This window comes from Gavia stellata, chromosome 8 (genome assembly GCF_030936135.1).
Source record: "Gavia stellata isolate bGavSte3 chromosome 8, bGavSte3.hap2, whole genome shotgun sequence".
NCBI classification, from domain to species: Eukaryota; Metazoa; Chordata; class Aves; order Gaviiformes; family Gaviidae; genus Gavia; species Gavia stellata.
In genome coordinates, this window is record NC_082601.1 from 30,769,486 (window position 1) to 30,796,799 (window position 27,314).

Genomic DNA, 27,314 nt, shown 5'->3' on the forward strand with positions numbered 1-27,314 from the left:
TTTTGTTTAGGTAATAGTCTACCACTACACCGAGAAAAAAAAAACTTTTTTCATATTAATTAATAAACTGAGTGATAAGCATAGTCAAAAATTGTTTCCTTTTCCACCATAAAGCTTCAAGAGCTTTAGTGTCTTGATCATATGATGCTACGTCAGTACATCTGTATCCCCTACAGAGAATGGCAGAATTGGCAAATGGCTGATTTCTGCTACTAATAAAGAACCCTTGTCTTTTCAGCTTGATTATCAGATAGCTGAAGAAGTAATTTTGCCCCGGGGTTTTTTTTTGTTTGTTTGTTTTTTAAAAATCAAGTGAAGAAAGTTGCCACAATCGCCACACAAGCAATTTGGAAGCTAACTCGTGTTAGTTCAAAACATGCATCTGAATCTTGTCAGTCAGTGCAGCAAAACCAAAACGTTTGAAAGATTATTAAAAAAAGGCTTTCTCAGGAGAACTACAGCACAGACTCAATAATGCACCTCAGCTGTTCAACACATCTTTGATATTAAGCAGAGATAGTTGTATCAGTTTTATGGAGAACTTAATGTTACAACCTTTGAATTCTTTAGAGAATAAACTGCAACTGAACACATGCAGAATTTTTTTTTCTGTTCATTCTTTTAAAACAATAAATCTTAGAAATAGTCCTGATAATAGTTAGAAAACTAGCAAACGAGTTAAAAGACAGAGGCACAAAATCTCCATAAAAGTGTTTTTATTCCTTATCAGTGGAGACTGCGTATGAAAAGATGATCTATTGCGAGCTTTTCAACAAAAGAAACAGCAATAGCAATCCTCCTAAGTAGCAGAGACACTGGGGTATCCTGTTCAGGGGCAGAAGACACCTATCAAATCCATCTCCTTGCCCTCTTGCAACACAGGGAAGTTACAGTTTTCAGCAAGAGGCTAAAGAAATTATGTCAAGAAATGCTACTCTGAAGCAGCTGTCCAAGGGCCAATGTTTTCCCCTGCTCCTCATCAGTCTTCATTCTCATCTTTCATTTTCTTCTTCTTCTTCTTCTTCTTTTTCTCTGTATTCTGCAAACAAACAAACGTTGCTATGAACAAACCATAATGGAGAAGCAAAGCAACACATGTAGCTAGGCAACCAAGCTCACACTCAAACCATCACAGCAGCTACCATACTCAGCAAAGCACAACCCAAGAGATGTCCCCTTCCTCTATTGCTAAATGCACTTAATGTTTACAGCACAGTGGGGCCAGTGGGCAAGGAAGGGAAGCTGTGCTGTCTGCCACACTGCTGGCAGCTCAGCACTGCTGTCAGACAGCTTTAGGCAGCATAAGCGCCCTAAACGGAGGGGAGAAAATGAAATCCCACATTAAGAACAGCATTTCAAAACTGAGCAATTAGTTTAGTTTGGTCTTATCCACTCTACTGTTGCTTAGAGACATCAAATGATGCTTCATCAATTCAGCAGGTACAGCCTCTGCTCCCTATGAGTCCTAAACACCAGACAGATGCCTGTGAGTCAGCACCAAGGGACACTCTCCCCACTAGAAAAAGATGCAGAAAGAGAGAAGACTAAAGCTGGGAGTGGGCAGAGGAAAGGAGGGGAAACACTCCTGGTACATGGAGGCATTAGTCACAAATTTCTCAGACCTTATTTTGTAATGCAAACCTTGGACATTACAGTGATAGATATAATGAAATAAAGTTACTAGAGTAAAACTGTCCTTGCATACCATGGGTTATACAGATAAGAAAATGTCACACACACACACTCCGTATGTTTTGGAGAGAATCCATTCCCATGAAGGATCAGGAAGCTGTGCAATTCTGCCTTACCTCAACTGTGGGGCCCGTGGGAGGTTCCTCACTCAGTGCCTCCTCTTCTTCAGCTTGCTTTTCCTTATCCTTTTTCTTTTTCTTCTTTTTGACAGGTTCATCATCTTCTACAGTTGTCTCTTCTGCACCACGGAAGGAAGAAGAAACGAAAGGAAGGTTGTCAGTTATTAAGAGTATAAAAGGCAAAAAAGGAAAAGCTTTCTGTGAGATGTGAGACGATGCAATGATGATAGTAAGAATGCAAAATACTGAATACTACACTGCCCCTTCTTTACATCTCTCTACACCTATTTTTCTCCACTTTGCCCTTACCTGCATGACAACTCCCTGCTATAATCAAAATATACAACTATCTGAGACACAAGTGATTGTTCAGACAGCACTATTCATATCTCCTGGTACAAACACCACTGCTATATGCTGCTCCCAAAGTATTAAACAAGCTTGCATGCTTTCATTTGTCTGTCAAATTATCTTTAAGTACTCTTTCTGAAAACAGACTGTCCACAGTTTGGCAAATCTTTTTACCAGCATCACAAGAGCAGTGCAAGGACTCTAAAACCCACATTAGAAATGTGTTCAACTAGCAGTAGCTTGTTTGCAACTGATTTCCCTGTCGTGACATTGGAAATTTGCTAAGAAGCAGAACAGTTCTCTTAACTGTTTAGACTGGCAAAGACAAAGATCTCTCAAAGCTGAGCTAACATAAAGCACTTAATGCAAAAGCAGGAACTCTTTCCTGTCCTGGAAGACAGGAATTGAATTATTTATATAAGCTGAGAGGAATGTTAACCCAAGGAAAGATTTATTAATGCCCTCTTACATCTATTTTTCAGAACTATTCATCAACAGCTAGCCTATCTAAGCACAGTGGTAAAGGCACTATGATTTGCCACTCATTTTCTAGAATACGTATCACAGTCTTTGTTATCTCTACGTAAAGCAACCAAGCAAAATCATTACTAAGCTGACAGCCTATGCAGTAGCCAGGCTGTTACTGGAGCATACCCAAGTTAAATTTATTTGCACAATGGAGTCAATGCTGGATACCAAGTTTCTCAGTATGTACTCATGAGTAAGTTCATGACATAGCAACCACTGTCCTTCAGTAGCTACAAAACTGAGATGCTGAAACCAGCGGTGTTTGTGGTGTGTACAGTTGCTACTGAGAGTGTGACTCAAGAAGTAATTTTCTCACTGTACTCCCCCCCCAAAAAAATCAATTTCATTTTGAAGCACACTCACTTACCACTTACAAAAAGAACAGAAACAAAACAGTGCAATTATAAAAAACCAAAACACACAACCTCCTAACATCTTGATTGTTCTTTGTCGCAAGTTTAGTTCCTCAAGGCAGCAGAAGGATTATATGAGTCAAAAAAAAAATTCAATCTTTGCCTCTAACATAAGCTTCAGACGAAAAAATTGGCTTCAGGGTAAAAAATTTTTAGACATGTCTACAGGAAAATACAGCCAACTAACACATGCAGTTTTCTGACATAAAAAAATGCCAGAAGCAAAACAGCAAAGGATTCCAGATAAAGGAACTGGTAAATATAATTGTAGGTGGATTCTGCCATACATATCATTCACAGAAAACAGTGTGCAAGCATAAGGCATTCAAAATGTGTAAAAATAAGTATCCTCACGTCCCTATGTATGACATAGGGAAATAAGAAGTAGCTGAAAAATAAGCATAAACTACATTAACATTAAAGCCATACGGTAGAACAGGAGCATATGCATCACATTTTGCTGTGCAACACATTTGCACTCAGCTGGATTGGTAAGCTATGCATTTTCAAGCAAAATGTTGAGTGGTAACCTTGGAAAAATAACTTCTTGTTATTACCCTACACGTCATCAAGTCTGACATACCAGGCAGTGGAACCTGTCACAATTCACAACTGCAGATGATGCACTGTGCACTCACAGGCACTATCACTTCTCACAGCTAGCAGCAGATGCCTTCCTGAAGATTTCAGTTGCTGCTTTCTAGCAAAGCTCATCACAAGACTTCATGTATTTGTACCTAGGTAAAATGAGGATAAAGGCTCCAGGGGTGCTGGTCTTTTCCCTCTGGGTGCAACACTTCTAAGTCACTCAAGCCCAGTGGGGTTTCTTTGTGATACACAGCAGCTGACAAGAAAGCCAACAGCTCTTACTGTCAGGCACTGAGGCACAGAAAGAAGCACCCGGAACACAGTTTGATTGATGGCCCTGTGCAGTGCTGGAGATCACCAGCAGTAGTTCCACTCACCCACTTTCCACCAGTTTTCTCTAAGCTTTTACACACCAGCCTGATGTACCCTCCCTCTGCCACGTGATGCTCCACATGTACAGAGTCAAGTCACATTGCCTACCAATAAAGACACCATGTCATGATGTTGCTGTCATTTAAGGCTGTGTGTCTTGCAGGGTTCACTCCATTAAATTAAGATGATAGATATTTCTCTTTTCGGGAGATATCTTTCCAAGTGACTAGCCGCTACTATATCCTGATGCTTAAATACAAGCTGAGCACCTTACTGGGGGCACTGGCTAGCCCTGTTGGTGGTATGCATTCTGTCTAGCCACATTCACCTTCAAAGACTGTAGTCACAAAAATAGCTGTCCTATTTCCCTTCCCCCACCATTAAACCAGGCTTTAACAGATAACTCCTTAAGTGGATTATAACTTGTTTCAGGCACTATCCTTCTGTTTGGTTTCTTTTCAGATGTAAAAGGTGAAAGTGGTTTGAAGTCATGCCTCACCCCAGCCCCGCTGCCAGTTCCCATCCGAAGTACTGCCATACCTGCACCCCAAACAGGGAGAGAGAAAACGCCACACATCTCATCTTGCAGTAACATTTACATTTCAGGCTAGCACAATTCAAAATACTGTCCCCCTTTACAACAAATACTAGAGCAATAGTTTGACAAATCACTTTTCAGTGACAGCTTCCCAGCTTATTCCTGTCCCTTACCTTCCTCGTGTAATACAAACTGGATCAAAATTGATCTAGCTGAAGAATTCCTTTTTTTCCTGGACTGCTTTTCCACCACCCCCATTTATCATGTAGGTGCACAAACAGCATGGGGAAGGAGGGGGCAGAGACTTCTTTCACAACCCTATGTCTGGATGTGTAATCTCTGACCAGGGGAAAGCTTAATAGAGCACTGCATCAAAAAGAATAGAGCCAAGAACAGCAGAAATTAAAGGTTCATGCATATTCAAGTGGACATGCAACATAAATCTTAATGCTGGAACCTCCTGTGCGCTCTCCTGTGTATTATGGAACTCACTGAACTACTCAAGGCAAGCTCATGGCCTGTCTAGCCTGTGTCAGGGAAATACATGTACTTTACTGGATGGTCAAATACAAGAATTTGCAAATGTAGGGGCAGTGCTATTTTAAAGGGTACAAGAATATAGGCTGAAGGGATTAGTTCTGCGTACAGGTGATATGAGATGAATAAGCTCTCTGAAAACACTTCTTCCATAATCTGAAGCAACTGGCACAGTTAGTTCTAATGCCCAAGTATCCAAATAAAATGACCCAGTTGATATGAAGAACTGGGAAAAAGCAAGAGCTATGAACAATACATATGAAGGATGCCCTATCTTTTCAGGAAGAAAAGCAACACATCTGAATCCTGTACTTCAGATTGTGGTAAGTTAAAAAACCCCACCAAACAAAAACCAACACAAACCAGCCAACACAGATTTCAGTAGTCCACAAGTATTCTGAACACCACCTACCACTCAAATAACTCTTGGTAGCTCAAGGATACCTGCTAAGCTGTACCCAACCCCTAAACCAGGAGGTATCAATGCTCAATAAAGCAAAGATAGCAAATGCAAGCACGTTTTGTGTATAAAAGCATATACCATTGAATAATATATTTATGAACAGAAACATCCTCCTCATACCGGAAGAGACCAGGCTGGAAATGAATGTAATATTTCACCTGTGAGCAGGTCACACCTGTGAGATGTCAACACTTGCTTTGATAATGCAAAGGAAGCCCTAGGGAACAATTCTGAGACTGTAACAAGGGAAGTTAGTTCAAAAGATTATCAAAAGCAGTAGCTGTGAGAACACCCACATTCTCAAAAAAGCAAATGGGCAAAGTTCAAGCCTCCAAACTACTCATGTGTCTTTGTCTCATTATGATAAGTACAAGACAACAAGCTGGGGCACAGATCTCAGCTTTATAGCACAAAGGATTCTCCCTCCAGTGTAACTTTAATTCTCAGCTAAGTTTAGGTTCCTACATGTTGTTCCATCCATGTACACAGACACCATGAGCCAACCGGCATGTGGAAAGATCACACATCAACATCAGCTGAGCATGAAGAGCTACAGAACCAGTGTAACTACACTCTGATACACTAGAACACAGCAGCACAGAGAAGGTCAGAAAGGGAAGTCTCTGACCACCCTCACCTGCTGCAGGCACGGGTAGTTGACAAAGCTTGGAGTAGCGCATGCCCAGATCTGGCTCAGGGTCTCATAGAAGTGACTTAAAGTCATCTTCCTTTTCCTTTTTTTCCCCCCTCCCAAGTTACACACTGGGTACTCCACTATCATAGCAAGTATTAGGCCAGCCATTTAGAGGTGCTGAAGTGCACACTGGAGAGAAGAGAGAGAATTTTTCTTAAAACGAACCATAATATAAACCCAGATTATTTTGAAGTCACAGTCCAAGATCTTTCTTCACACAGTAACTTACCAGAGAAGGAAAGAACAATTGTGGCCATAGTTCAGTTTTAGCTCTCCAGAGAATAACAATTGTTCATGTGTTATGTACATTCAGACTGAAATTTCCAAGTGTCATTTCACCTCAAATTCTGACATTCAATGTTTTTATGTTGAAACATGCCAGAGAACATTCCTATACAGAATAAAGAAGTATTCTTTAAAGAAAATCGGGCAAGTTCTGGTTTTTCAGAGAAGCGCTTTTTTGTCTGCAAGATACTGAGACCCACTAAATACAAACCTGCTGAGCAAGAATTCTCCAAGAAGAGTAAGAGCTTTGTTTGTAAATGTTCTTACACACTTACAACTGTGCAAAAGCAGATATTTAAAGTAAACTGACTGCAGTCTGGGGTCAGTCCATTAAGGATTATTTGGTTTTTTTAAATACACTGTCATACCCAAGGAGAATAACCAGATATTGTGGCTGGCTGTAAATGTTAAGCCCCACTGCACGATACACACAGCAACATGCCAGCAGCACAGATGCAGCAACTAACCTTTCATCTCTGCTTTGAACTTCTTTGCTTTCACAGCAACCTCTGCGTCTCGTTCTTCCACCTCCTGAATTTTGCGCTTCTTTGAAACAGCAGGAAGTGTAGAGTCACCAGATGGGTCAAATATTTTTACTTCGCTGTAATGAAGAAAACAAGTCAGTTTAAGTAACAAAAAAGAAGAGCTAGCCCCCAGGTAAGATCCTGTAGTTGAATACATACTTTCCAACACAACCTCCCGAGAATATTCGCAAATCAATCTTGCTCAGCTAACAAAGCATCTCTGCCACTGAAAGCCTTTCTATCATAGCTGTGTATGGTCACAAGCACATAGCTCCCCACAATTTGGTAAGTCCATTTAAGCATACCCTAAGGGTGGTTTTTTTATATATATATAAAAATATATATATATATATAATTAGATGTAGCTTTACATTTGCTTTTTCTGCACTGCCTCTCCACCATTACATTCACAGGGCACAACTCACAAGGCAGGGTAATGCTATAGGTCATCTCTGCATCATTTATATCACTGACCATGGGACACGTGAATACCTAATTTGTGTCTGAAACTGCCTCTTTTTGAGAATTACATGCTCCTTTGCCCAGTCCCAAGCTCCTCTACAGGCTGCAGAGAACCAGCCACGCTGAAACCCAGTGCTCTTTAGTTGGACCTTTTCAGGGGCAGTTGAATCATCTAATAGCAATGAAGCAATTTTTTTCTTACTCATTTAGAACAGAATTCCTGCTGAAGGAGAAAGGAGTTTTAAAACAGTAAGCCTAAACTATTCCGCCCTCCAGCCACATACTGAGCTTCTGAACTTCTCTAAAATAGGAATCTGAAGTAGCTACTTTGCACAGGTTACAAAAGCAACTGAGACTAGTGACCAGACTGGGAAGCATGTGGTAATGCTAGCAGACAGTACCATCAATTCATTCTCTAAGCATCAGAAATTGTTCTTATGAGTATGAACACTGCACATTGCTTTACAGAAACTGATTACATAGCCTTTTGCGAACAAAGGACTCTGCTTCAGTTAAACCCAGGCTCACTGGCTTCCTTGTCATTGTCAAAATACTACTAATACATAAAAAATAATAAAAAATAATCAGCAAATAAACATGCCAAAGATAAGTAATGCACTCTCTCACACCTTTTTTTGGAAGTATACTGAAATGCTTCACTTGAACCTCATGTCTAAAAACTATCTCACAATTAACTTCTGAAACATTACTTTGATGTAACTAATTCATACAGGATCCACAGTTCCATACAAGACTAAAGAGATTCTTGCTAATCTCCTTAAAACACTTGTTTAGCCCTTCAAACAATCTCCATAAAGCAGCAATACTGCCATTTTTGTACTGCAAGGACAGTTTGACAGGGACTGAGTCAGTTTCCCTTTTAGGCAGCCAGACTAAGCCAAACAGCCAGGAATTATCTTCAGTCTGTCCCCCAAGCCTAGACACATTTGCAGAGCATGTCTAACAGTAGAAACGTGTCCTGGCAGGAATTCATGACTCCTCATTTCAAGAGGTCAAAAACCTACACGCATGTTGTCTCCTCAACTGCCTCCTTACACACTCTGATACTTCATTTACTGACTTCAAAAGCTGCTCCAGAAATCATAGCTATCACTACACTTTGAAATGCCTAGCATATGGAAACGGAAGTTACAGCTAGGCTTGAGAAAGATGTTTGGGGACTGCAGATGGGTGCAACAGTGCTATTTTTTCCCCTCGCAGAACTAGCACCCAGCCCTGGTTTTGCTGTACACTTGCCCTCTCTACACCGAAGGTTCAGCAAAATAAGCAGGCCAAGCTAAGCAAGAAGCCTGCAACCAAATTAAGTGAAAAACCCAGATGTCACAGCTCAGACTAATAATAACCTGTTCCAATCCTTAGATGTTCAGCTGTCCCAGTTGCAACTTAACAGTGTCATTTTGGGCACCAGAAACTGCTCTAACAGTGTCTAGAGTACAGACCCTATCTATTGCTTAAGGTACATATTACTTATCACATATGGGACCTAAACAAGGAGATGAAGCTTTGCTTAAAACAAGTGGTGCTTTTTTCATTTCTAAGAATAAGACTAAGCAGCTCTCTAGTACAGCTTCCATGTCAAAGAAACTCATTCAAACCCCGACTTTTGCAAATGTCATTTATTCAGACTTGCATTAAATAAAGCTGCTACATATGAACTCCCCAAACTATTCAGCTTTTTGGGCTGATGCTGATAGCATCTAAATATACTTGTTACCTGATGATGTCAGTAATTTGCTACTAGAAAAATCAGGACTGTTTCTCCAGTTACTGGCTTTACCACAACTGTAAAATGAGGGGAGAATGGAAATTCCCATTACCAATGGGACTTGTCATCACCGTTTAAGAGCACAGAAAATGTTTTCTGGATCTTAAGTCAACTCAGCCCACAACCAAAAAGGTTCTCAGAAATAAAAACCATGGAGAGTTATTTATACACAGCCAAGCTGAAAGGAAAAACTATTCACCTCTTGTTTTGATACTTGTCTGTCCTGGCCAACGCTTTTCCAGTACCACTTATTCTTCTTATCTACAAGAAAAATTTAGAAGTTAAAAACAAATTACTCATAATAAAATACAATTCACAACACAAGTTCTACAGCTCTTGAAAGGAATTCAAAATGGAAAGATAGACATATATTATTGGTCAGGCTCTTCTATACCTATATGAGTCTTACACCTGAGAGCAGAATAGTGACAGGGAGGTAACTGAGATGAGAAAGACATGTGCCGTTCTAATATTGCTCTTCAAAAGCTTAATTCAATTAAAGGGCATCTAGTACTGGATCAAACATACCACAGCCATGTGACATACAACATCATATCTCTAAATTCCCAAGACCAGCCTCAAATTTGTGCACACTTTCTTTTTTTGCAAGGATAACTGCATGTCAGGGCAGGTATCATCCTATGCCTGGCATAAAGCCAACTGTAAAACCACAATACAGTCCCCAAACTGGATTTGAATTAAATTTGTACTGGTCAGGTGATCAGGTTGTGTTTTGGTATTAACATGTCTCCTTGCCTTTGTTTCAATGGGAAGTATCACCTCCCATGAAATACTCAAGGAGGAGCAGGCAGGTTTTTCTGGATTTTTCTTTTTTGTTCTAGCGATGCCAGTACTACAGCATTAGTATCAGATCTTCTAGCCTGGAAGGCTAAACCTAGTCATCATTTACAAGATCACATGCAGCATGCATGCCACCTAAAAGAGGAAAGTGAACCCTACATTCTCCCAGCATGCTGTGCCAGTGGCAACAAATGGAACAGCAGGTATAGAGAGGCAGGATATGCATTAGGCAACAGGAGGGCAATGCAGCAACTTGCAGAATAATATCTTGCTTTAGCTACACAGAAAGCTCCTTAAGACTAAGCATCACCTGTGTTCAGATTTTGAGGAACCATGGTGGAAAATGTGAGGGGAAACAAAACCCAAATGCCCTTTCTTCTAAGGTGAAAAAAAAGCAGCTATGAAGTAACAAGCATATCTTTGCAATTAATCCAGAGATGTAGTAGAATGTAAAGGTATGAGATCTTATTCATCTTGTTCAGAATCAAGATTTTTCAGTATAATGAAAATGAAGACAGGAATGTAAAACAAGAAAAACTGACATACAAACAAATGGATGCAGCCAGCTTACAAACCCTACTGCTCCAGCCAAGGTTGGGAGAAACTGCAGAATAAGAGTGACACTAGATCACACAACTGAGTGAAGGGAAAAGACTCAGAAAGTAGCGCATCAGAAAATCATACCATAAACAAGAATGTCAGCTTCATGCAGTCCTCTGCTAGACTTACCCCTCTCTCTTCCAAAAGCCTCAATCTCGTCTCTACTTTTAGTCTGTTCTCAGCTCCCATTTCGGCACTGGTATTCTCCCCAAGGGCATCATAACGAATAGTCAAGGCAGTCTTAGCTGCCAGCATTCGAGAAATCTGGAAAAGCCAAAAAGAGTATTAAAAGCTAAGACTTAACATAAGGCAATGATTCACTCTGATCTGGAAACCATACCCACAAATAAAAGGACAAAGTAACCATTTACTAGCAGTGTTTAGTCCAAAAAACAATTAGTACATCATTCTTTTAACGTTGAAATACTGTTAATGTAACACCTTATTTTCTTGATAAATAGAGGGAAACATCTGAGACAGCAAGTTAGTTATACATATCCCACTCTACCTCAACCTTTAGATCAGGTTTGTTTGAGGTGTAATTTCCAGATGGATAGCTTTCTCCACAACTCAAATACATATTGATCCACCTGCATTACAAAAGCCTAAGCTCTTTAAAAGCAAGCCACAAAAGTTACTAGCTTTAGCACAACAAGGGTCAGATTTTCAAGCAAGACAAAGCCTGTAACAGCTTAGTTTACTATCACATAGAAGAAAGTAGTAACACAGCCTTTGAGAAAGCCAGCGTTACATCATAACTCAGCAAGAATGCATCTGTTATTACTCAGATGTGTTGAATGGTCAATCCAGTTCGCTTTTTTGAACAGGAATGAATGACATCCAAAGATTTACGGGACAGTGGCATTTTCTGCATAACCATGAAGCAATACAGTAAAGCAAGGCATGGGAAGAGCCTCACTGTGAAGCTCAAGCCATCTCATCAACAGATATTCATGCTCTGGAAAAAGCCAAGCTGGTAAACAATTCTGCAACTCACCTTTCCTTTGTTTTTGGCATTGGTTTGCCCCACTAGGGAAGCATGATAGATAAGGCCAAATTTAGGTGTGTCCCGTTTAGTCTTCAGTGCTCTGAAGAGTGCCTTCTCAGCACCCAGTAACTGAACTGTTGAAGCTGGATGTTTTGCCAGATTCAGGAGGGAACCTAGAAGGAGGTGACACAGCAATAGTAATTTGTCAGAAGAGCCGCTAGAGAAGCGGGAGGCTAGACTCCTACACTATTTAGAAGTAGGAAGCTCAGAGCCATCTATTTCTATGAGAGCTGCTTCATGTTCACTTCCTGAAGGACAAGTAAGCCATTTCAGTCTTTCATGCTTCGACTAACTCTGTCTTGGTTTGATTTCAGCAACAGGAAAGAAGGCTGACTCAATAAAACATATTGCACGGGAGTAATGCCGACTCCTGACAAAGTTTGGCAGCAAGAATGTGTCATCACGGAACTGCAGCACAGATAACTGAAATAAGGTTGCTACCTTGAGCCAATCTGACTATAAAAGCCTAAGGCCAGCTTGTCAGCATTTTACCTCAGAACTGACTGGACTATCAGCAGGAGGCTCAGTAAGTGTCTCAGAAGAGGTAGTGACTTAAGTTGCCCTCACATTCCAAAAACAGTTCAGGCCAAGTAGGAACTTCATCATCACAGACTACTACCAAGCTCATGCTGGTATTCTCAGATTCCTCAAGAACCACCTTCCCCCCCTTTACCATGAGATGTTCATATCAGGGCCTCGCATAATGCTTTTAGCTGACCAGCTCCTCAGAGAAAACCTCTGATGAGGTCATCTAAGCTTTATTTACACTGATCAGTGTAACCCACCTGCATGAGCAATGAGCCTTGCTCCAACCAGTTCGCCCACCATGACAGTGAGATTAGGAGCAATGGCCATCATTCTGTTCTTCAGGTAGTCGTAGAGCTGTGTCCGATACTCAGAGATTTCAATCACCTGGCACAGACCGAGTTTGGTTACAGGAATCAGTATTAGCTGACCAACAAATATTAAGAGCTAAATATATTGAAATGAGAAAGCACTGAAAATTCCAACACAGGAGACTAACAAAATGCAAAATGTACAGACAACCATGAGCTGGAGTTATAGAAAGCTTTATATAGGGCATATTTCCAGGGCTGAGCTCCGTCCACAAAGTATATTGGTTCTGTATTGCTCATTCCCTTATGCAACTTATTTTCTCAGCAAAGCTCCTGATAAAGGAGCTGACAACATGCCAAAGACAGCGAAGCAGAACAAGAATACTTAGTAAGGACATTTTCTTTAGGACAAAACCCTGGAACATTCACTTTTCACATAAATCTTTGCCACCATTCTCTTGAAATGGGATAAATGCTCTTTACTTGTTCCATACAAATACACACAATTAGAATGCACATAAAAAAGCAGCCCAGTCTAGACCAAGAACAGGAACTCACTACTCCTAACCCTGCCACTCCCTGGTAAAGTCACAAAGGGATCCAACTGGCACGACTGAAGTCAGAAGGAGTTCACATAACAATCTAGATGAAAGCAGGGTAAGTTTCCTAACTCTTCTGGGGCCTCAGTGCTCCCCTTTTAACCCAGGCTTTATCATCTAGCTTCAAAAGTGACAGATTAAAAAGAGGCTATACAGTAGCGTTATCTCAAGGACATAAAAGCACAATGATGCCAAAATTCCAACCAAAAGTAAGCCTGCCACTTTCAGAAGACTATGCAGACATCAACCGTTTGAGATGGCTCAGATGAGGTAGTGACTGTGCACCCTCATGTCTGTACATCAGGAGAGCAACAATATAGGAGTCATCACTGCCATCACAAGTGTGGTAGCAATGCCCTGGGAAAACCTCTCCTTGGTAGAAGAGGCTCTGACATGGCTAACTAAATAGAGTTCCTATTGCTATTCATCCACGTGTACATACCTGATCACAGAGATGGATTATGTTGTTTATATCTTCTTCTGATACTTCTGTCCCCATGGAAATCTCAGCAGCAGCCTTCACATCCTCTTCGATCTCCTCTGGTAGGATGTCAGAAACATCAGAGGAGGCAAAATTGCTTCTGTCTCCTGTGGGGGACAGATGAAAGCATGTTTGTGCTGGGCACAAGATGAACTACTAAAAAAGCACAGAAACAGACAAAGATAAAAGGCCAAAATAACAACTGCGAGTCAAGTCTGCTGTCATCCTATTCCAAACTCCCAAAATATATGTCAATGTTCTGACTTCATGTTTATACTAGCTGAGAATGGTTGGAAATATTAAATTTGAAACTAGAAAAAAAAAGCCCTTATTCTGTAACACTGCATACTTCACCTTTTCAATAGCTGCTTGCTGCAAAATTTTCAGTCACAAGATTACAAAGGAAGAATTCCAGGAAGTGAGCAGTCACTTACCACTAACCAAACCTATGTAATTCTTCCTACAATTGGGAAGAAAGCTCCCTTAAAACCACAAGTCTCTCTGGACTGCAAACTTCATTATTTAAAAAAAAAATTACATAAAATTATCAATACAAAGCACATGCCTAAGAGGCAAAGCAAGTGTCCAAAACATTACAGTGGTCACTGCTCTTATGAATAATTATAGCAGTTGTAGTCTCCAAGAACACCCGCAAACAGGCAGCAATTCTCTTTACATCACTTTTTGGCAGCTAATTTCTTCTGGTTCTAAGAAGATATGCTGCTGGTCCATGACGAACTGACTGGTGATATGGTATTAGCTTTCTCTTAAGCTTTAAAATGGTAAACTGCACCAACATACAGATGCAAGCATACACTACTTTTCTACTGGCCCTATTTACACTGCTGCTGAAGGCAAGCTTGTATACAAGGTCATGATGACTAGCTGGATAAGCGAGTCGCTTGGTCTACAAATCAGTGCCATTAATGCATTGCATACTAACATGCCACATTTTCCAGGCTCATGCCTCCTTATTACTCACCAACTTTCCGCACACATTTACAATACGTTAGGTTATCTGTGATGATTTTGCCCAGTTCAGGGAAGTGCCAACCATACCATTCCCTACAGCGCATGATGTAGTTATTCAGTTCTTTGTCCAAGTCATCAAGAAGCGCTAAGAGAAAGAAGAATGGACTTTTTTTTTCTAAAAAGGTACTCTAAAAATGGAAAACTCTCAAATCAACAAATTTAAATAGTGTAAAGGGAGATAAACTGAAGTATTTTATCCCATAAAGGCTGGAATGAAACATAAGCTGCAGTACATGAGAAGTCTTTACTTTTCAGAGAACTGCATAATCCCAGGCACGGTATTATAGAAATATTAGAATTCCCATGAGCGTGGCCTGAAAGTTTCATCACTGGGACTGTCTTGGACTAACTCCTTGAACAGCTGCAAAGCACGTTCCCCTGGAAGCGGAGCAGCAGCCAGTTATTCTTCCTCTCAGTCAGCCAAAGTGTTACACACAAGATTGATGTAAAACTCAGCCATCTAATAAACTTTAAGGAAAAATGTTTCAATGGTGAGAAACTGATCTTGTATTCAATTACTTGATTTAAAAGATTTTATTAAGCCCTTTAGTTGCCTTTATAATATAAATATACCCAACACAAATCTAACAGGCTCACCATTTACTAGATATGACCAATAATCAGATTTACAACACAAGAGTGTAACACCCACTGCATATATTGCTACAGAGCCCTGAGGCTAAAATATTTCCCGCTAACGCAATAGCAACATTCCCATCTGTTGTCTCAGTGGTAGTGACGAAGGAACTGAATTAAATCATTAATTTCAGCTTAACTATGTTTCATCATTGACAACAGTCTGGGAATTAATATTCCAAACAGGATTCCTCACCATTGCTTCACAGCAAGCATGCCGATGATTATGATGTAGATGTCTTAAACGAAAAACGAGGAATGGGCTTTCCTAGCCGCGTTTACAATTTCAGCCTGTTTTCCATTAAGAAAGCAAGGAGATAGAATGCAGCATTACCCACTGCAGTGGGTTTTACATACCTAACATAAGAGTCTATTTCCACATTGCCCTCTATGCAAGATACCACAAAAATGAAAGGTCATAAAGTCCTGTCCCATGGGGCCCACTCTCCCAACACGACTCAGAAGGGAGGCATGTTGGGAAGTGAAGTCCTCAGAGGACTGAACTAACACTGCCTGTATTTCAGCTGATCTCTATGCTAAGAAAAAAATGGACACCAGTATACTGTATCATCCCAAAAATGTTCCTGCTTGTGGTAAACCCTATTAAGAAAACACACCTTACGCCTAGCTGAACACCAATGCCCAATTTACCAAAACATGTTAGGAGGAAATTAACAGCAATACTTTTCTGTAACCAAGGTAAATAAGTCAGCTATCCTAAACTGAATCCATTAATAATTTAAGCTCTAAATATACTTACAAATTGCCTGGATAATCATGGTGTCTACTTTGTCTGGGCTGAATTTCAACTTGTATCGGGAAAGGCTGAGGAGACAGAAATAGTTTCATCAGCATCCTGACATGCTGCTGAGTGTATGTCCCACCTGCTCCTATTTTACATGAATATAGCTGTCCATATATTCATTCATACCAGCTCAGTTTTATGCCACTGACTGCTCTCAGCTGTGGCCAGAAGCCACACTGACAGAAGTTTCACAACAACTCCGACACATGTACATACACTTACCCTGTGACCAGGGTGAAAGGGAAAGTTAAGGCTATCTGTACCACGTGCAGCAGACTGAGTATGAGCGCTGTGGCAGGAAATTGGCTGTTGTTTTCTTTCTGCACAGATCCCCACAAAAAGTATTTGTCAACAGCACTTCCAGTTCTGCAGCAGCTGGAGGCAATCCACAAAACTGTACCCACCCAGCAGCAAATATCAGCAATGCTAATGTGAAGCAACAGAAGAAACTTCCTGGAACAGATTCTCAGTGTCTGAGAAAGCCCATTACCATCTGGCTTTAATGTATGTTTAAAATTTCTCAGTATGCTACAGCAAAAGACACTTGACATCAATGGGGACTCGCGTCTTCAAAGTCCTTTTTCAATATTAATGCCCATTTTCTAAGCAAACACACATCTACTTTTAAGGAATTAGCTACAGCAAAGCAGTTCTCCAACTTGCCAATGGCTTGTTGACAGGACAAGCTCACGTCAGAATATGGATTAAAAGTTACTCATGAGTGAATGCTTGATCCCATGCTGATCCAACAACTTTATATTTAACTACTGCTCCACTAAACCTAAGAGGCAGTGATAGCAAGGTAGGAAGACAACTCTGCCTTTAACATTTACATTATGTATTATATCGATATTTAGTCTGGCATAAATCAGCAAATCATAGTCTTCACCTTGTCTCCCAGTGGCAATGGAGTTTTAAATGACCCATTTGACTGCTAGAGACATTTCAAACCAAATCCTAAAGTACATAACATGCAAAGGAAAGCTATCAACTTCAACTTCAGGAGAAGATGAAGCCTTTCCCTACAGGGTGGGTGCAAACTGGAAAGCCCTTCCTTTATAAACCAAGATTTCAGATACAAAAGTGTCTTGACTTACCGAGTATGAAACCATGTCACATACTCAGACACTTCAAGCAGCACAGCCTAGCCAAGGACACAGGAGCGGGGCAGACATGGGATTAAATAGAGCTGTTCTAGGAACTCACCTGTGCGCCAGACCCAGACACATAGCTGCCATCTCTCGAGAAGGCAGGCCTGTAATAAGCCCTTCAATCTGTGAACGAATTCCTCTCATCAGCTCTGTAACCATTGGGCTGTGTATACAACTCAAATTCAGCTTGTCCTGCAGGATAAAAATCAATGGCCCAAAGTCAGGCATGACAATGACATTCCTCTAAAGCCCTTCTTCCAGTAGCCTCTCATTATACCTGGTTTTCCCACTGCAATCCTGTGATCACACAACAGTTTCAGTCGTCTTTGATGCTCAAGGTAGTGACACCCCCAGTTCCCCACACAGTAACAATTCCAGTTTGAAGAGGAGATTTTATAATTAATGCTCTATCTGCTATGTAGACATTGGAACCAAAGAGTCAAGATTTTGCAGTTTACTAGAAACAGTTCGTCCATAGAGAGAAAAATTCAGAGGTAGAAGGCTATGGGCTTTGGCTCTTTTCCAGAGAACAAAACTGAATAATTAGTTCAGAGTCCTTGGTACTATCACTTTAACACTAAATCCTCCTCATTTTGCAGCCTACACCAGTCTCCTAAGACAGCATGAGGAGGTGCTCAGTATAAAAACCACTGGAACAGGGAGCAATCAGACACGAGATGAGAACCTGGTATTTGACACCTAGGAGACATTGGAGAAAGCAGTCCACCTCTACCGTACTTCTTCCTTCCTCTGGTAGGTAATGACTGAAGGATGTGCACTACTGCTTGTAGACTGAGGAAGGCAGAACGATGCGTACTCCCAACAAGACAATAAGTCATCACCCCACTATTGCTGCATCTGTTAGTGAGAAATAAGCATATCTGCCCAGACGTTTTTTTGTTTGGTTCCTCCCCTCCTCTTTTTCTGGATAGGATCATTAGGGAAATTAATTTTTTAATCTGCTGGGTTTCTAACCAATATTTAAGAGAGAAATCAAGCAAACCTGAACACCTCAGTGCAATTTTACCATATCATTCACTTGTGTACTCAAGTCAACATCTTCCCAGTATACATGCAGTACACGTTTGATCACAAGGATATCTTCCACACTGCAAACACAGCATTGGCAGCGTAATCCAAAGCTAATAATTTCAAAATCTCTGGAACCTGACTATAATGTTTCAGTAGCATCAGACAAAAGGAAGAACGGCAAAATCCATTATCACCTTTATGACACCTCCAAGTTTGGCATCCGCTACAGCCAACTGTTCATGGGCATCTTTTGCCACTATCTTCTTGAGAATTTTCTTCAAGTTCTTGCTGAGCTTGCCTTCTACAAGAGCTGTGGATGCTGTATAAAACAAAAAGACCAAAGATGCCATTTCTTTCACCTCCTAAAACCTGTAAAAATAGTACTCCTAACGTGGTATTTTTATTTTAACTGCCCACAGTAGCTCTAGCCTGAGCTGCAATACTACTTCGCCACGCAGTGGCTAAAATCGAAATATAAGATTATATACTTGCTCCTTTGAAGGCCTAAACCAAAAACCCTTCTCCCAGTTCCCTCTCCTTTCTCCATGTGGTTTCAGTTCTATTTCTGTCAATTTTGTTTAAGGATCTCTACAAACAGTATGCCATATGCTTTAGATCTATGTTTAACATTTCCAAAAGCAAGGTTATATGGAAACATTTTATGTATCATTTAATTAACCAGCCATCTTCCAGGTCCCTTAGTCAGCAACCATGATATCCTAAATTGAGTAATGGCTTACTTGCATCCTCTGATGATGATAATGTACTATCTAAAGCCCAACAAAGAATGATGCCAAACACACTGGCTAGGCAGTCAGACACGGACCCTTTTAATATAGCATGTAGACTGAAGAATTTTAAAAGGATATTCTTCATTTTCAAGTATTCATAGATCTGTAAAAGCTTTACAATCCCACACAATGTATTTTAAGCAGGCACTTATACAACACTCTGCAGGTCAGCTCTGTGCTCCACTGAACTTCTGTGATTGATGCAACATCTTCATCACAGTAAACAGAGCAGAAGACAATGATTTTTGATTTCCAGAACCTTAATGAAATGTAAGGGTAAAATCTAAGTGCTGTGCTGAGTTTCCTCTCAACCTTTCTCCAATGGAGATAAGTTTCTACCTTTCAAGCTGGCCAATAGCTCCTAAGCCACCTAAAATGGCCACATACATAGTCATTTCACAGATAAGTAAACTGGAAGCAAAGCGATAGAAGTTTTGGGGGTTTTTTGTTTTTTTTTTTTTTTCTTTTGCTCTGTCAGGGTTTTTTTTTCTTTTTTCTTTTAAATCAGCCTAACTATACATGATCTGAACCTAAACGTATGCAAAAGCAACATAATAAAAAAAAACATGCCAGGGAGAAGAATATACAGCAGCTTCAATCTCAGTTGTTTCACTTGCATCTCATGTATGATGGCAGTGTCTCCTCCATTCTTGTTTCCTTAGCTTCCTTTATAAATTATCCCTACCACATCAGAATACGAAGATCCGTTCTTTAGTCGTAAATGTGACCTGTAACATCCAGCTGCTGATGTCATACAGCACATTCAGCAGTAACAGTCACACCATTTCTGAATGATTAGCTAGAACTTTTATAATTTCTGTTCAAACTAGTCCACAGCATCAAGCATTTAAGTGTTGAATTAGTAAAAATTATTGAATATAAGGCTTTCCATTTGTTTAAACTCCTGAATTTCTTTTAAGTGGAATACAGGCATTTTTTTAAAGCTGAAAAAACACAGGCATACTATGTGTCCATAAACCAACGGCAGTTGTAATAATATATGTACTCTGATATCTGTCTGTTGTCTCAGTGGTAGTGACGAAACGTTGACTCAAATCAGTTATAATCAGCTTCAACAAGAATCCATCATTGACAACAGGCTACATACACCAGTCAAAACCTTCTATATGGTGCTCATTAGTGAGCTGCTTTGGAAATAAGCATGGTAGGAAAAAAATAGACTTTATTACGTCTCTACTGCACTATAGACTGGGTGGATGACCTCAAAAAACAACAAAAGCAGTTGACTTAGAAAAAATTGTAATTTAAAAAACCAAACAAATAAACAGAGCAGGGACAGAGGTAAGTAATGAGTGAACTAGTGCATGACAGGGATTTTTATTTTTTTTTTTTTTAAGAGTGGTGTTAACTCACTTACCAGCAAGTGCTTCTGTTGTGTCCTGAAATTTTTCAAAGTGTTTCAGCTTTACTCTAAAGAAGAAAAATACAAACATGTAAATGAATTTACATAAACCAGACACTAGAACCATATTACTTTTTTTCTGCCTCCGCTATTATAGTTCCCCTCTTCTTCCTAAGACTGCAAGAGACCAGAGATCAATATCCAGATCCCCAAAAAGAAGGAAGAGCACTAAACCTGCTGATTAAGTTTGAGCCTGATGTGACTTTTCAGCTGGGTCCCACAAACTCTATTTTAAAAAAAAAAGAAGGAAGGAATTTTGATTCAGTATTACTAGGACCAACATAATCAGAAAACCTAAGCCCCCTTTTTGTTTTTTAGTTCATATGTAAGGACAGATTCATCCATTTAAATTTCAGCACTGCACCCTGATTAACTAGGTGTCACTGCTGATTGACTGATGATAGCATCTTCCCACTCATCTTCAAAAGGGAACCTTCTGCCTCTGTGGTATACATAGCCTGCACAGCTCCGATTTAACACGCTTTTCATCAAATGCATCTTCAAATGCTTTAAAACTGAACTGATTCATTGCCCATGAATCCTCAAGTCGTCCCTGTAATTATATGTTAGAATACAAGTTCTGAGCTGAGCTCAAAACAAACAACAGAAAATTCTTCCGTGTCCTAACTGCTGACCAGAATCAAGAAATCATATGGACAGTGTTTAACCACACTATGTCAGATTGTTAGGCCCAGCTTCCCTCTCCCCCTCACACAGTCTGTGGTGTTGATATCTAGAGTTACAGTTAAGAAGCTATCTCAATCCGGTAAATTCCTTGTCAGGGACAGGCATTTGACTAATCCAGTTCTGATTAACCACTGCTCTTTGTGAGTCAAGTATCTGCAAAGGAAGCAAGGTCACAGATAAAGCTGAATGCTTGAGTTAAGCATTCGCAGAGCCCAACAGAAGCTCCAGGCTTATACTGACGCCTTTTCAGAAAGGCAGGAAAGATAGGAATTACTTTGATCAGAGTGAAGATCCACTAAGAGCCACATCCTGTCTAGCAAGTGGCCAAGATGATGTTTTCAAGACAAGATTTAACAACACTACAAACAGGCAGATGTGGGATATTCCAGCCTCTCCTCTAAATGCTGTTACAATGCAGGATAAATCCAAATCATAACGCATAGCTTGTTCAGAGGTATCTGTTATAACCAAAGCTGGTTAGAAATCTTCCAATAAAAACACCCTAGACAGACTTGAAAGGAATCCACCATTGTCACCAGCTTTAGGGCAATTTGCTAGAAGAGCCAGCTTGGTCAGTGGATGCTGCAATCCCTATGCAGTGGTGCTAACGCTCACTGATGGCATGGGCAACAACACTAACTCTCATTTCACAGTGATTCATATGCTATTAGTTTCAGCTGTATTAAACTACTAATTTTTTTTTAAGAATTTCCTGTGAGCACAAAGCCCTGAGATTTCAGCCAGTTGCAGCATTACAAGCTTGGATGTTCTTGTCAAAGCATCCAGATCTCCATAAAATATCGTTCAATTTTTTTGCTTTGGTGACACATAGTAATGCTTTTCACAGCTTAATTACACTGCAAGGAAAAATAAGTTATTTCTTTCACTTTGATATTCCATTTTAAATTTCTCCGAGTATCTAACTTCACATTATCATTGTTCACAGCTTTTAGGTTCTACAATACTGAAAAATGAAAATCAATACTTCTTTCTGAACTTTGTATGTGCATAATGACAGGCAGTCACATAATTCCAAAAGCCAGGCTGCTATCCCCACACAAAGCTGCTTACATTTTGTTTGCTTTTTCAGGAGTTTCAAATTCTTTCCATAAACTGTCAACTTCTTGGAGCTTTTTCTCATTCAGAACCTGCAGAAGAAAAAAAACCACAACAACAAACCACACAACTATATTTAAAGCACTTTTGAACAACCTTCAACCCTGCATTCAGCAGAGAAGACCTAAAGCAGATTTCCAGTGTATCCAACCACTGGAAGTTAATACTGACTGAGTCAACAAACTCAATTTTGGCGATCTCCAGTTTCATCATTCTCTCTCAGCAGCTTTATCCTACTAATATACACACAATATTACAGTGTCTTTACTTTCAACTGAATTACAGAAGTTGCTCAATAATGGCTGGGGCCTTCTGAACCTGCACATTAAAGCAAAACCCCCTCCTTGTTTGCCAAAACTGGGCTTGCTCCACCCCCTCTACAGGACTCATTCACAACCTCAGTGACCCAAAACCAAACCTGCCACTACTTTGGGAAAATGCGAACATGTCTGGGACACCTACCAGGAAGGAGTGATCCCACAAGTTATTTTCATTAATCTGAGCTAGCCCAAGGAAGAAAGAGAACGTCTCTATAAAGAAGGCTTTTCACCACAGCTTGGTAATCAACTGAGTCAAGAATTACCTAAGAGGCAGCAATGGCTTAATCACATCTCTGTACAAAGGGGATCCCCCTCAGTTTTTAAACAGCACAAGATTAACAATTACACCGCTAGAGTCTACACTCGTTTCACAAAATGCAGAGTGTACTGCAAATTCCTAGAAAAGTGCCCAGGGGAACAGTACGGTCAAGATCTTCAAAACATCATGTTCTTTACACCTCACTCAAAAATCTTGCGGTTTTGTCCCCACAACTCAAACGCAACACAATTGCTATTCAACTTGGTGCAGTGCAGAAATCGTTCTTGGGATTATGAGATTTTTGCTCCCTTGCAGATTTTTAAATCCCGGTCAAAGGAGGTTGTCTTTTTTAAACTCAATTAGCAGCTGAGCAAATAAACATAGTAACTCATTTCCCACGGGACTGAAGCACAGAAAAACCTCAGAGCAACTCTTCTTTTCCTCAACCTGCTGATTCTTTCCTCCAATTCATCTTTCCTACCCCAAGGCCTACAGAATTTTCAGCCTCTATAAACAGACATGGGTGCATAAAGAAAAATGAAGATAGACAAGCTGCTAAATCAAGGTTGTTAGTATATAGAAATTACATGCCTATGGATATTTTGTGTCCTGCAAGATAGTAAGACTCACTGGAAAAAGCCTTCCAAGATCTAGAAAATGGCTATGTCCCATTTGCCCTCACTATTTAGACTGCTTCTCTGATGGGAGCAACACCTACAACAGAATACCTGCGAGCTACACAGCTTGCAGAGGACAACAGTTCTTGATCACCAGGGCATAAAGGCAGAGCACAGTTATGCTGGCAATGGACATCTGACTGTATCCCAAAATTCAAAGTACAAATTCTGTCCAACTGTCAAGTAACTAAAAACCAAAAAAACCCCCCTATCACACAACACCCCCCAAACTCCCCAAAAAACCCAACAGTGACAACATTTAAAGACTGCTTTAAAAACAAAAAGCACTAAACTCTGCAGAGAATATTTTGATACAGAATGAACTGACACAAGTTTGCAGCTGAACAGCTACTGTGTCTAGGAAAGGAAAGCTATGTGACTGAGAGCCTTGCCCTGCAGATGCGCACTATGGCTGGGGCTTGCTGTATCTGGCCTTAGCAGCTGTAAACAGAATCGGCATGGAAAACCAAAGCTTGTCTCAAAACATGTATTTTAATAAAATACTACTTCTGCCCAGTTCCAGCAGACAGCTTTCCCCTCTCTCCCAATCCAGCCCAGACATCATTTGCAGTCCAGTCCACTGTCTTTCCCACGGAGTAGGTGTTTAACAGCCTGCCTTTGAACACTGCTCCTTGATGCCTGGTGCCCTCTAGCTGCTTTGCACACACATCACAGCCAGACCCCACACCCCAGCTGGTGACACCTGCAGGGGACTGCTGCAGCACTTCTGCAGAGAAGCTTCTTAATTTCTCTTTATGCTCCTCCTCCTACCTTCGCTTTATGCCTACCCTGCTTTCAGAAATTAAAATATGGGTTATTTTCAGCCCTTCCTGGCTTTTGTGAAAGGTTAAAAGGCCTTGGCTCACTCCACAAGAGGTCTGAGCCTGCTCAAGAGGTAACTTTTTTCTTTTTAGTAACTTGGAAGGTGCAACATACTCGCCAGTGTGAACATCCAGTGAGCAAAACCTTCAGGAAGACTCCGTATGTGTTAGTTGCCCAGGTATAAGTGTTAGAGATGGTGGAGAAGGCACAGAACAGAAGCTATGTGCTTTTAGAATTATTTCTGTCTTCTCCCTGAGGCTTACATCTTGAAACCCTCCTTGCCTGAATTGCACAGCTGCACCCCAATGAGGGTCTCAGGACAGATGAAGTAAACATAGTGCTCTGTAGAGCACCAAGGGTGTAGTTCTGCAGCAGGCAAGGGCAAAAGAAACCAGAGCCTCGCTCTCTTCGCACCTGCACTTGTGTTCACACAAGCTAAACCCAGAAAAAACGACTAAGGTGGAGGGAAAAAAATACAAGTTTTATGATCAAACTCTATGAACGAGCGGGTGGAACTGTACAGGCATCAACACTCGAGCAAGAGAACAGGCCAGAGGGGAGCATGGCACTGTAGCAGCTCTAGCTTAGACGTGTTCAAACCGCATGAAACTGCCGCCTTTGAGCCACCTCATTAGGGGGCTGGCGGAGCCCTGCGAAGCGGTCTGTCCCTCCAGCCCTCCTTCTGCGCTGAGCACGGGCAGGGAGAGCACGCGCTCCACCTGCAGGCACGCTCAGCCTGCCCGCGCGCTCAGCCAGCAGACGAGCCCCGCGTTTGGAAACGCCCTCAGGCCCAGGCACCCTGCACACCCGCTTGGGAACACGCTGCCCGTCTCCCACACGCCCCTTCCTGCATCCGCAAGGTTCTGCTGGAACATCAGCCACGAGAGCGCAGCTAGGAAGAGAAAGCGGTCAACGTGCCCAAACCCGGATGTCTCCAGAGGCTCCAAACGGGGCACGGCCACGGATGGACGCCCTCCTACCAAATCCACCCCTACGCGGGGGGAAAACGAGCGCCACGGGTGATGCCTGGCAGGACCACCGAGGAGGCCCCCCTTTCTCCCCCCAAGCGCCTTCAGACTCCAGCTGCAGCCCCTTCCCTGCGCCTCTGGCCCGAGGCATCCCTCACAACGCGGCCTTTCTGCTCCTACACCCCCCCCCGGCTCCTGCCCGGCCCCAGAGGCACCGCACCCGGTCGCCGCGCGGAGTAACTCCCTGAGGAGCCGCCCGGCGCGGGGGCACTCGCTCCCCGTCCGTGTTTCCCCCTGTAAGCCCAGCGCACGCCCGGAGCGCTCCCCCCGCCCCAGCCCTCACTTCTGCTTCCCCGCAGGACGGCAGCCGCCCCCCGCGCTGAGACCCACCCGGGCGGGGGCGGACCGCGGCCGGGCGAGAGGCACCGCACTCGGTCGGCCCTCCACCCCTCACCTTGAAGATGGCGTAGCCAGCGGCGGTCTCGAACAGCACCAACATGGCGGCACCGGGACCAGCGGCGGGCCCGGAGGGGCACAGCCACGTGCGCCAGCCGACGGGACCCCCGGTCAAGCACGCGCGCGCCGGAAGGGGAAGTGGCGGCAGCGGAAGTGCGCGCAGCGCAGAGGGAAGCGGTGGGGCCGCCTTCCCCGCGCGCTCTCGCGAGCCACGTGGCGGGCGGCGGGACCACGTGGCCGCGCGCGGGGGGCGGAGCCTGTGCTATGTCCGTTAACTGCCGTTACCGCCAGTCTCCGCCCCTTTGCGGCCTGCCCGCCGCTGTCCCTCTGGGCCCTCCCGCCGCGGGCGGTGCTGCCCGCCCCCGGGCCGGCCGGCCGGCGGCTTGGCATCAGCTGTCCCGCTGCGTCGTGTTCGTGAAGGTTCGAGCCTCTTGGTGTAAAAAAACCTCCCTGTAAGCGTTCAGAGGGCTGCCCGGTGCGCGGGGGGGCCGCTGTGGCAGCCCGCCCGTGTTCTGTGCCGGCCTGGCCGCTGGGTACGGCATCACCAACTTCTGCTTCCTGGGGAGCAGCGGGCCCTGCCCAGCGCCTCGCGGGCCCTGCAGCGGCAGCAGCTGGCGGGGGGACAGCCGCTGGGACTAGAAACGGGTCTGTGCTCGAGCACTCAGGTGCCCATGTTGGTGTTTTTGTTTCCGAGTGGATCCTGACGCAGGTTGGAGCTGGTGGCCCTCTGAGTGGCCCCGAGCTGCACTGGGGCGCTGCATCCAGCCCGCCTGCAGTGCCGGGGTTCAGCCGGCGCTCCCGGCCCTTTCCACGCACCGGCGTGGATCCTCTTCCGCCCACTCTGCTCCTGCTCCTGGGGCTTCTTCCCAAAGCCTTGTCTGCAGATCTTCGTACAGATACAATTCTTTTTCGTAAATAATTGGTTGTGATTAAGCGCAGTGGTGTGCATTTTAAAGGTTTGCTTCTCCGACAGAGAAGTGCCAGCTTATGTGCGTTTAAAACATAAAGGCTGCTTATTTCCCCACACTGCTGTAGTGTCCCCAGGGCACAGGCACTTCTGACCGGGGGAAGGCAGAGGCCGGAGGCTGCTGAAGCCATCCATTTGTGCCACCTACTGGTTTCTGCCTTGGCAAAGAGCGTCTTTGTGCGAGCTGCTGCCTCTGTCCTACTCGGTGCCTGGGTCCAAGCCCTACTGAACAACTGAAGAGCTGCGTGCTGCTGGAGTACAGGCGAAAAACGCCAGTCCTTGCCTTTACAAATTCCCGCTTACTTCACATAGAGGGTTACCTGCACTGAAAATACAGGCAGGAAGTAGTTTTTCCTTAAAACAGAGTTTTTCCTGCCTGCAGGAAGAGAGGCTCCAAGAGATGCTTGGGCTCGATTAATATCAGACGTTAGTTGCTGTATTTTATGCAACCATCG

The 27,314-nt window shown here is 42.6% G+C and overlaps 1 protein-coding gene and 4 non-coding genes across 5 annotated transcripts; all 5 read right to left on the reverse strand.

Annotated features, from left to right (window-relative positions):
• Positions 1-709: 709 nt before the first annotated feature.
• On the reverse strand, positions 710-25,984 carry NOP58 (NOP58 ribonucleoprotein). Its single transcript, XM_059820162.1, has 15 exons — positions 25,891-25,984; positions 22,346-22,422; positions 20,543-20,595; positions 18,568-18,692; positions 17,397-17,533; positions 16,146-16,210; positions 14,700-14,834; positions 13,679-13,824; positions 12,587-12,713; positions 11,751-11,914; positions 10,883-11,017; positions 9,552-9,613; positions 7,048-7,181; positions 1,809-1,930; positions 710-1,039 (listed from the first exon to the last, which is right to left on the reverse strand). Exons 1-15 carry the CDS (start codon positions 25,933-25,935, stop codon positions 980-982), a joined length of 1,587 nt encoding a protein of 528 aa, XP_059676145.1. The 5' UTR covers positions 25,936-25,984; the 3' UTR covers positions 710-979.
• Positions 12,332-12,417, reverse strand: LOC132317451 (small nucleolar RNA SNORD11). Its single transcript, XR_009484085.1, has one exon. It is a non-coding gene; the product is annotated as a small nucleolar RNA SNORD11 (small nucleolar RNA).
• On the reverse strand, positions 13,491-13,574 carry LOC132317452 (small nucleolar RNA SNORD11B). The gene has a single exon (XR_009484086.1). It is a non-coding gene; the product is annotated as a small nucleolar RNA SNORD11B (small nucleolar RNA).
• Positions 15,464-15,551, reverse strand: LOC132317455 (small nucleolar RNA SNORD70). The gene has a single exon (XR_009484089.1). It is a non-coding gene; the product is annotated as a small nucleolar RNA SNORD70 (small nucleolar RNA).
• On the reverse strand, positions 20,179-20,267 carry LOC132317454 (small nucleolar RNA SNORD70). The gene has a single exon (XR_009484088.1). It is a non-coding gene; the product is annotated as a small nucleolar RNA SNORD70 (small nucleolar RNA).
• Positions 25,985-27,314: the final 1,330 nt, after the last annotated feature.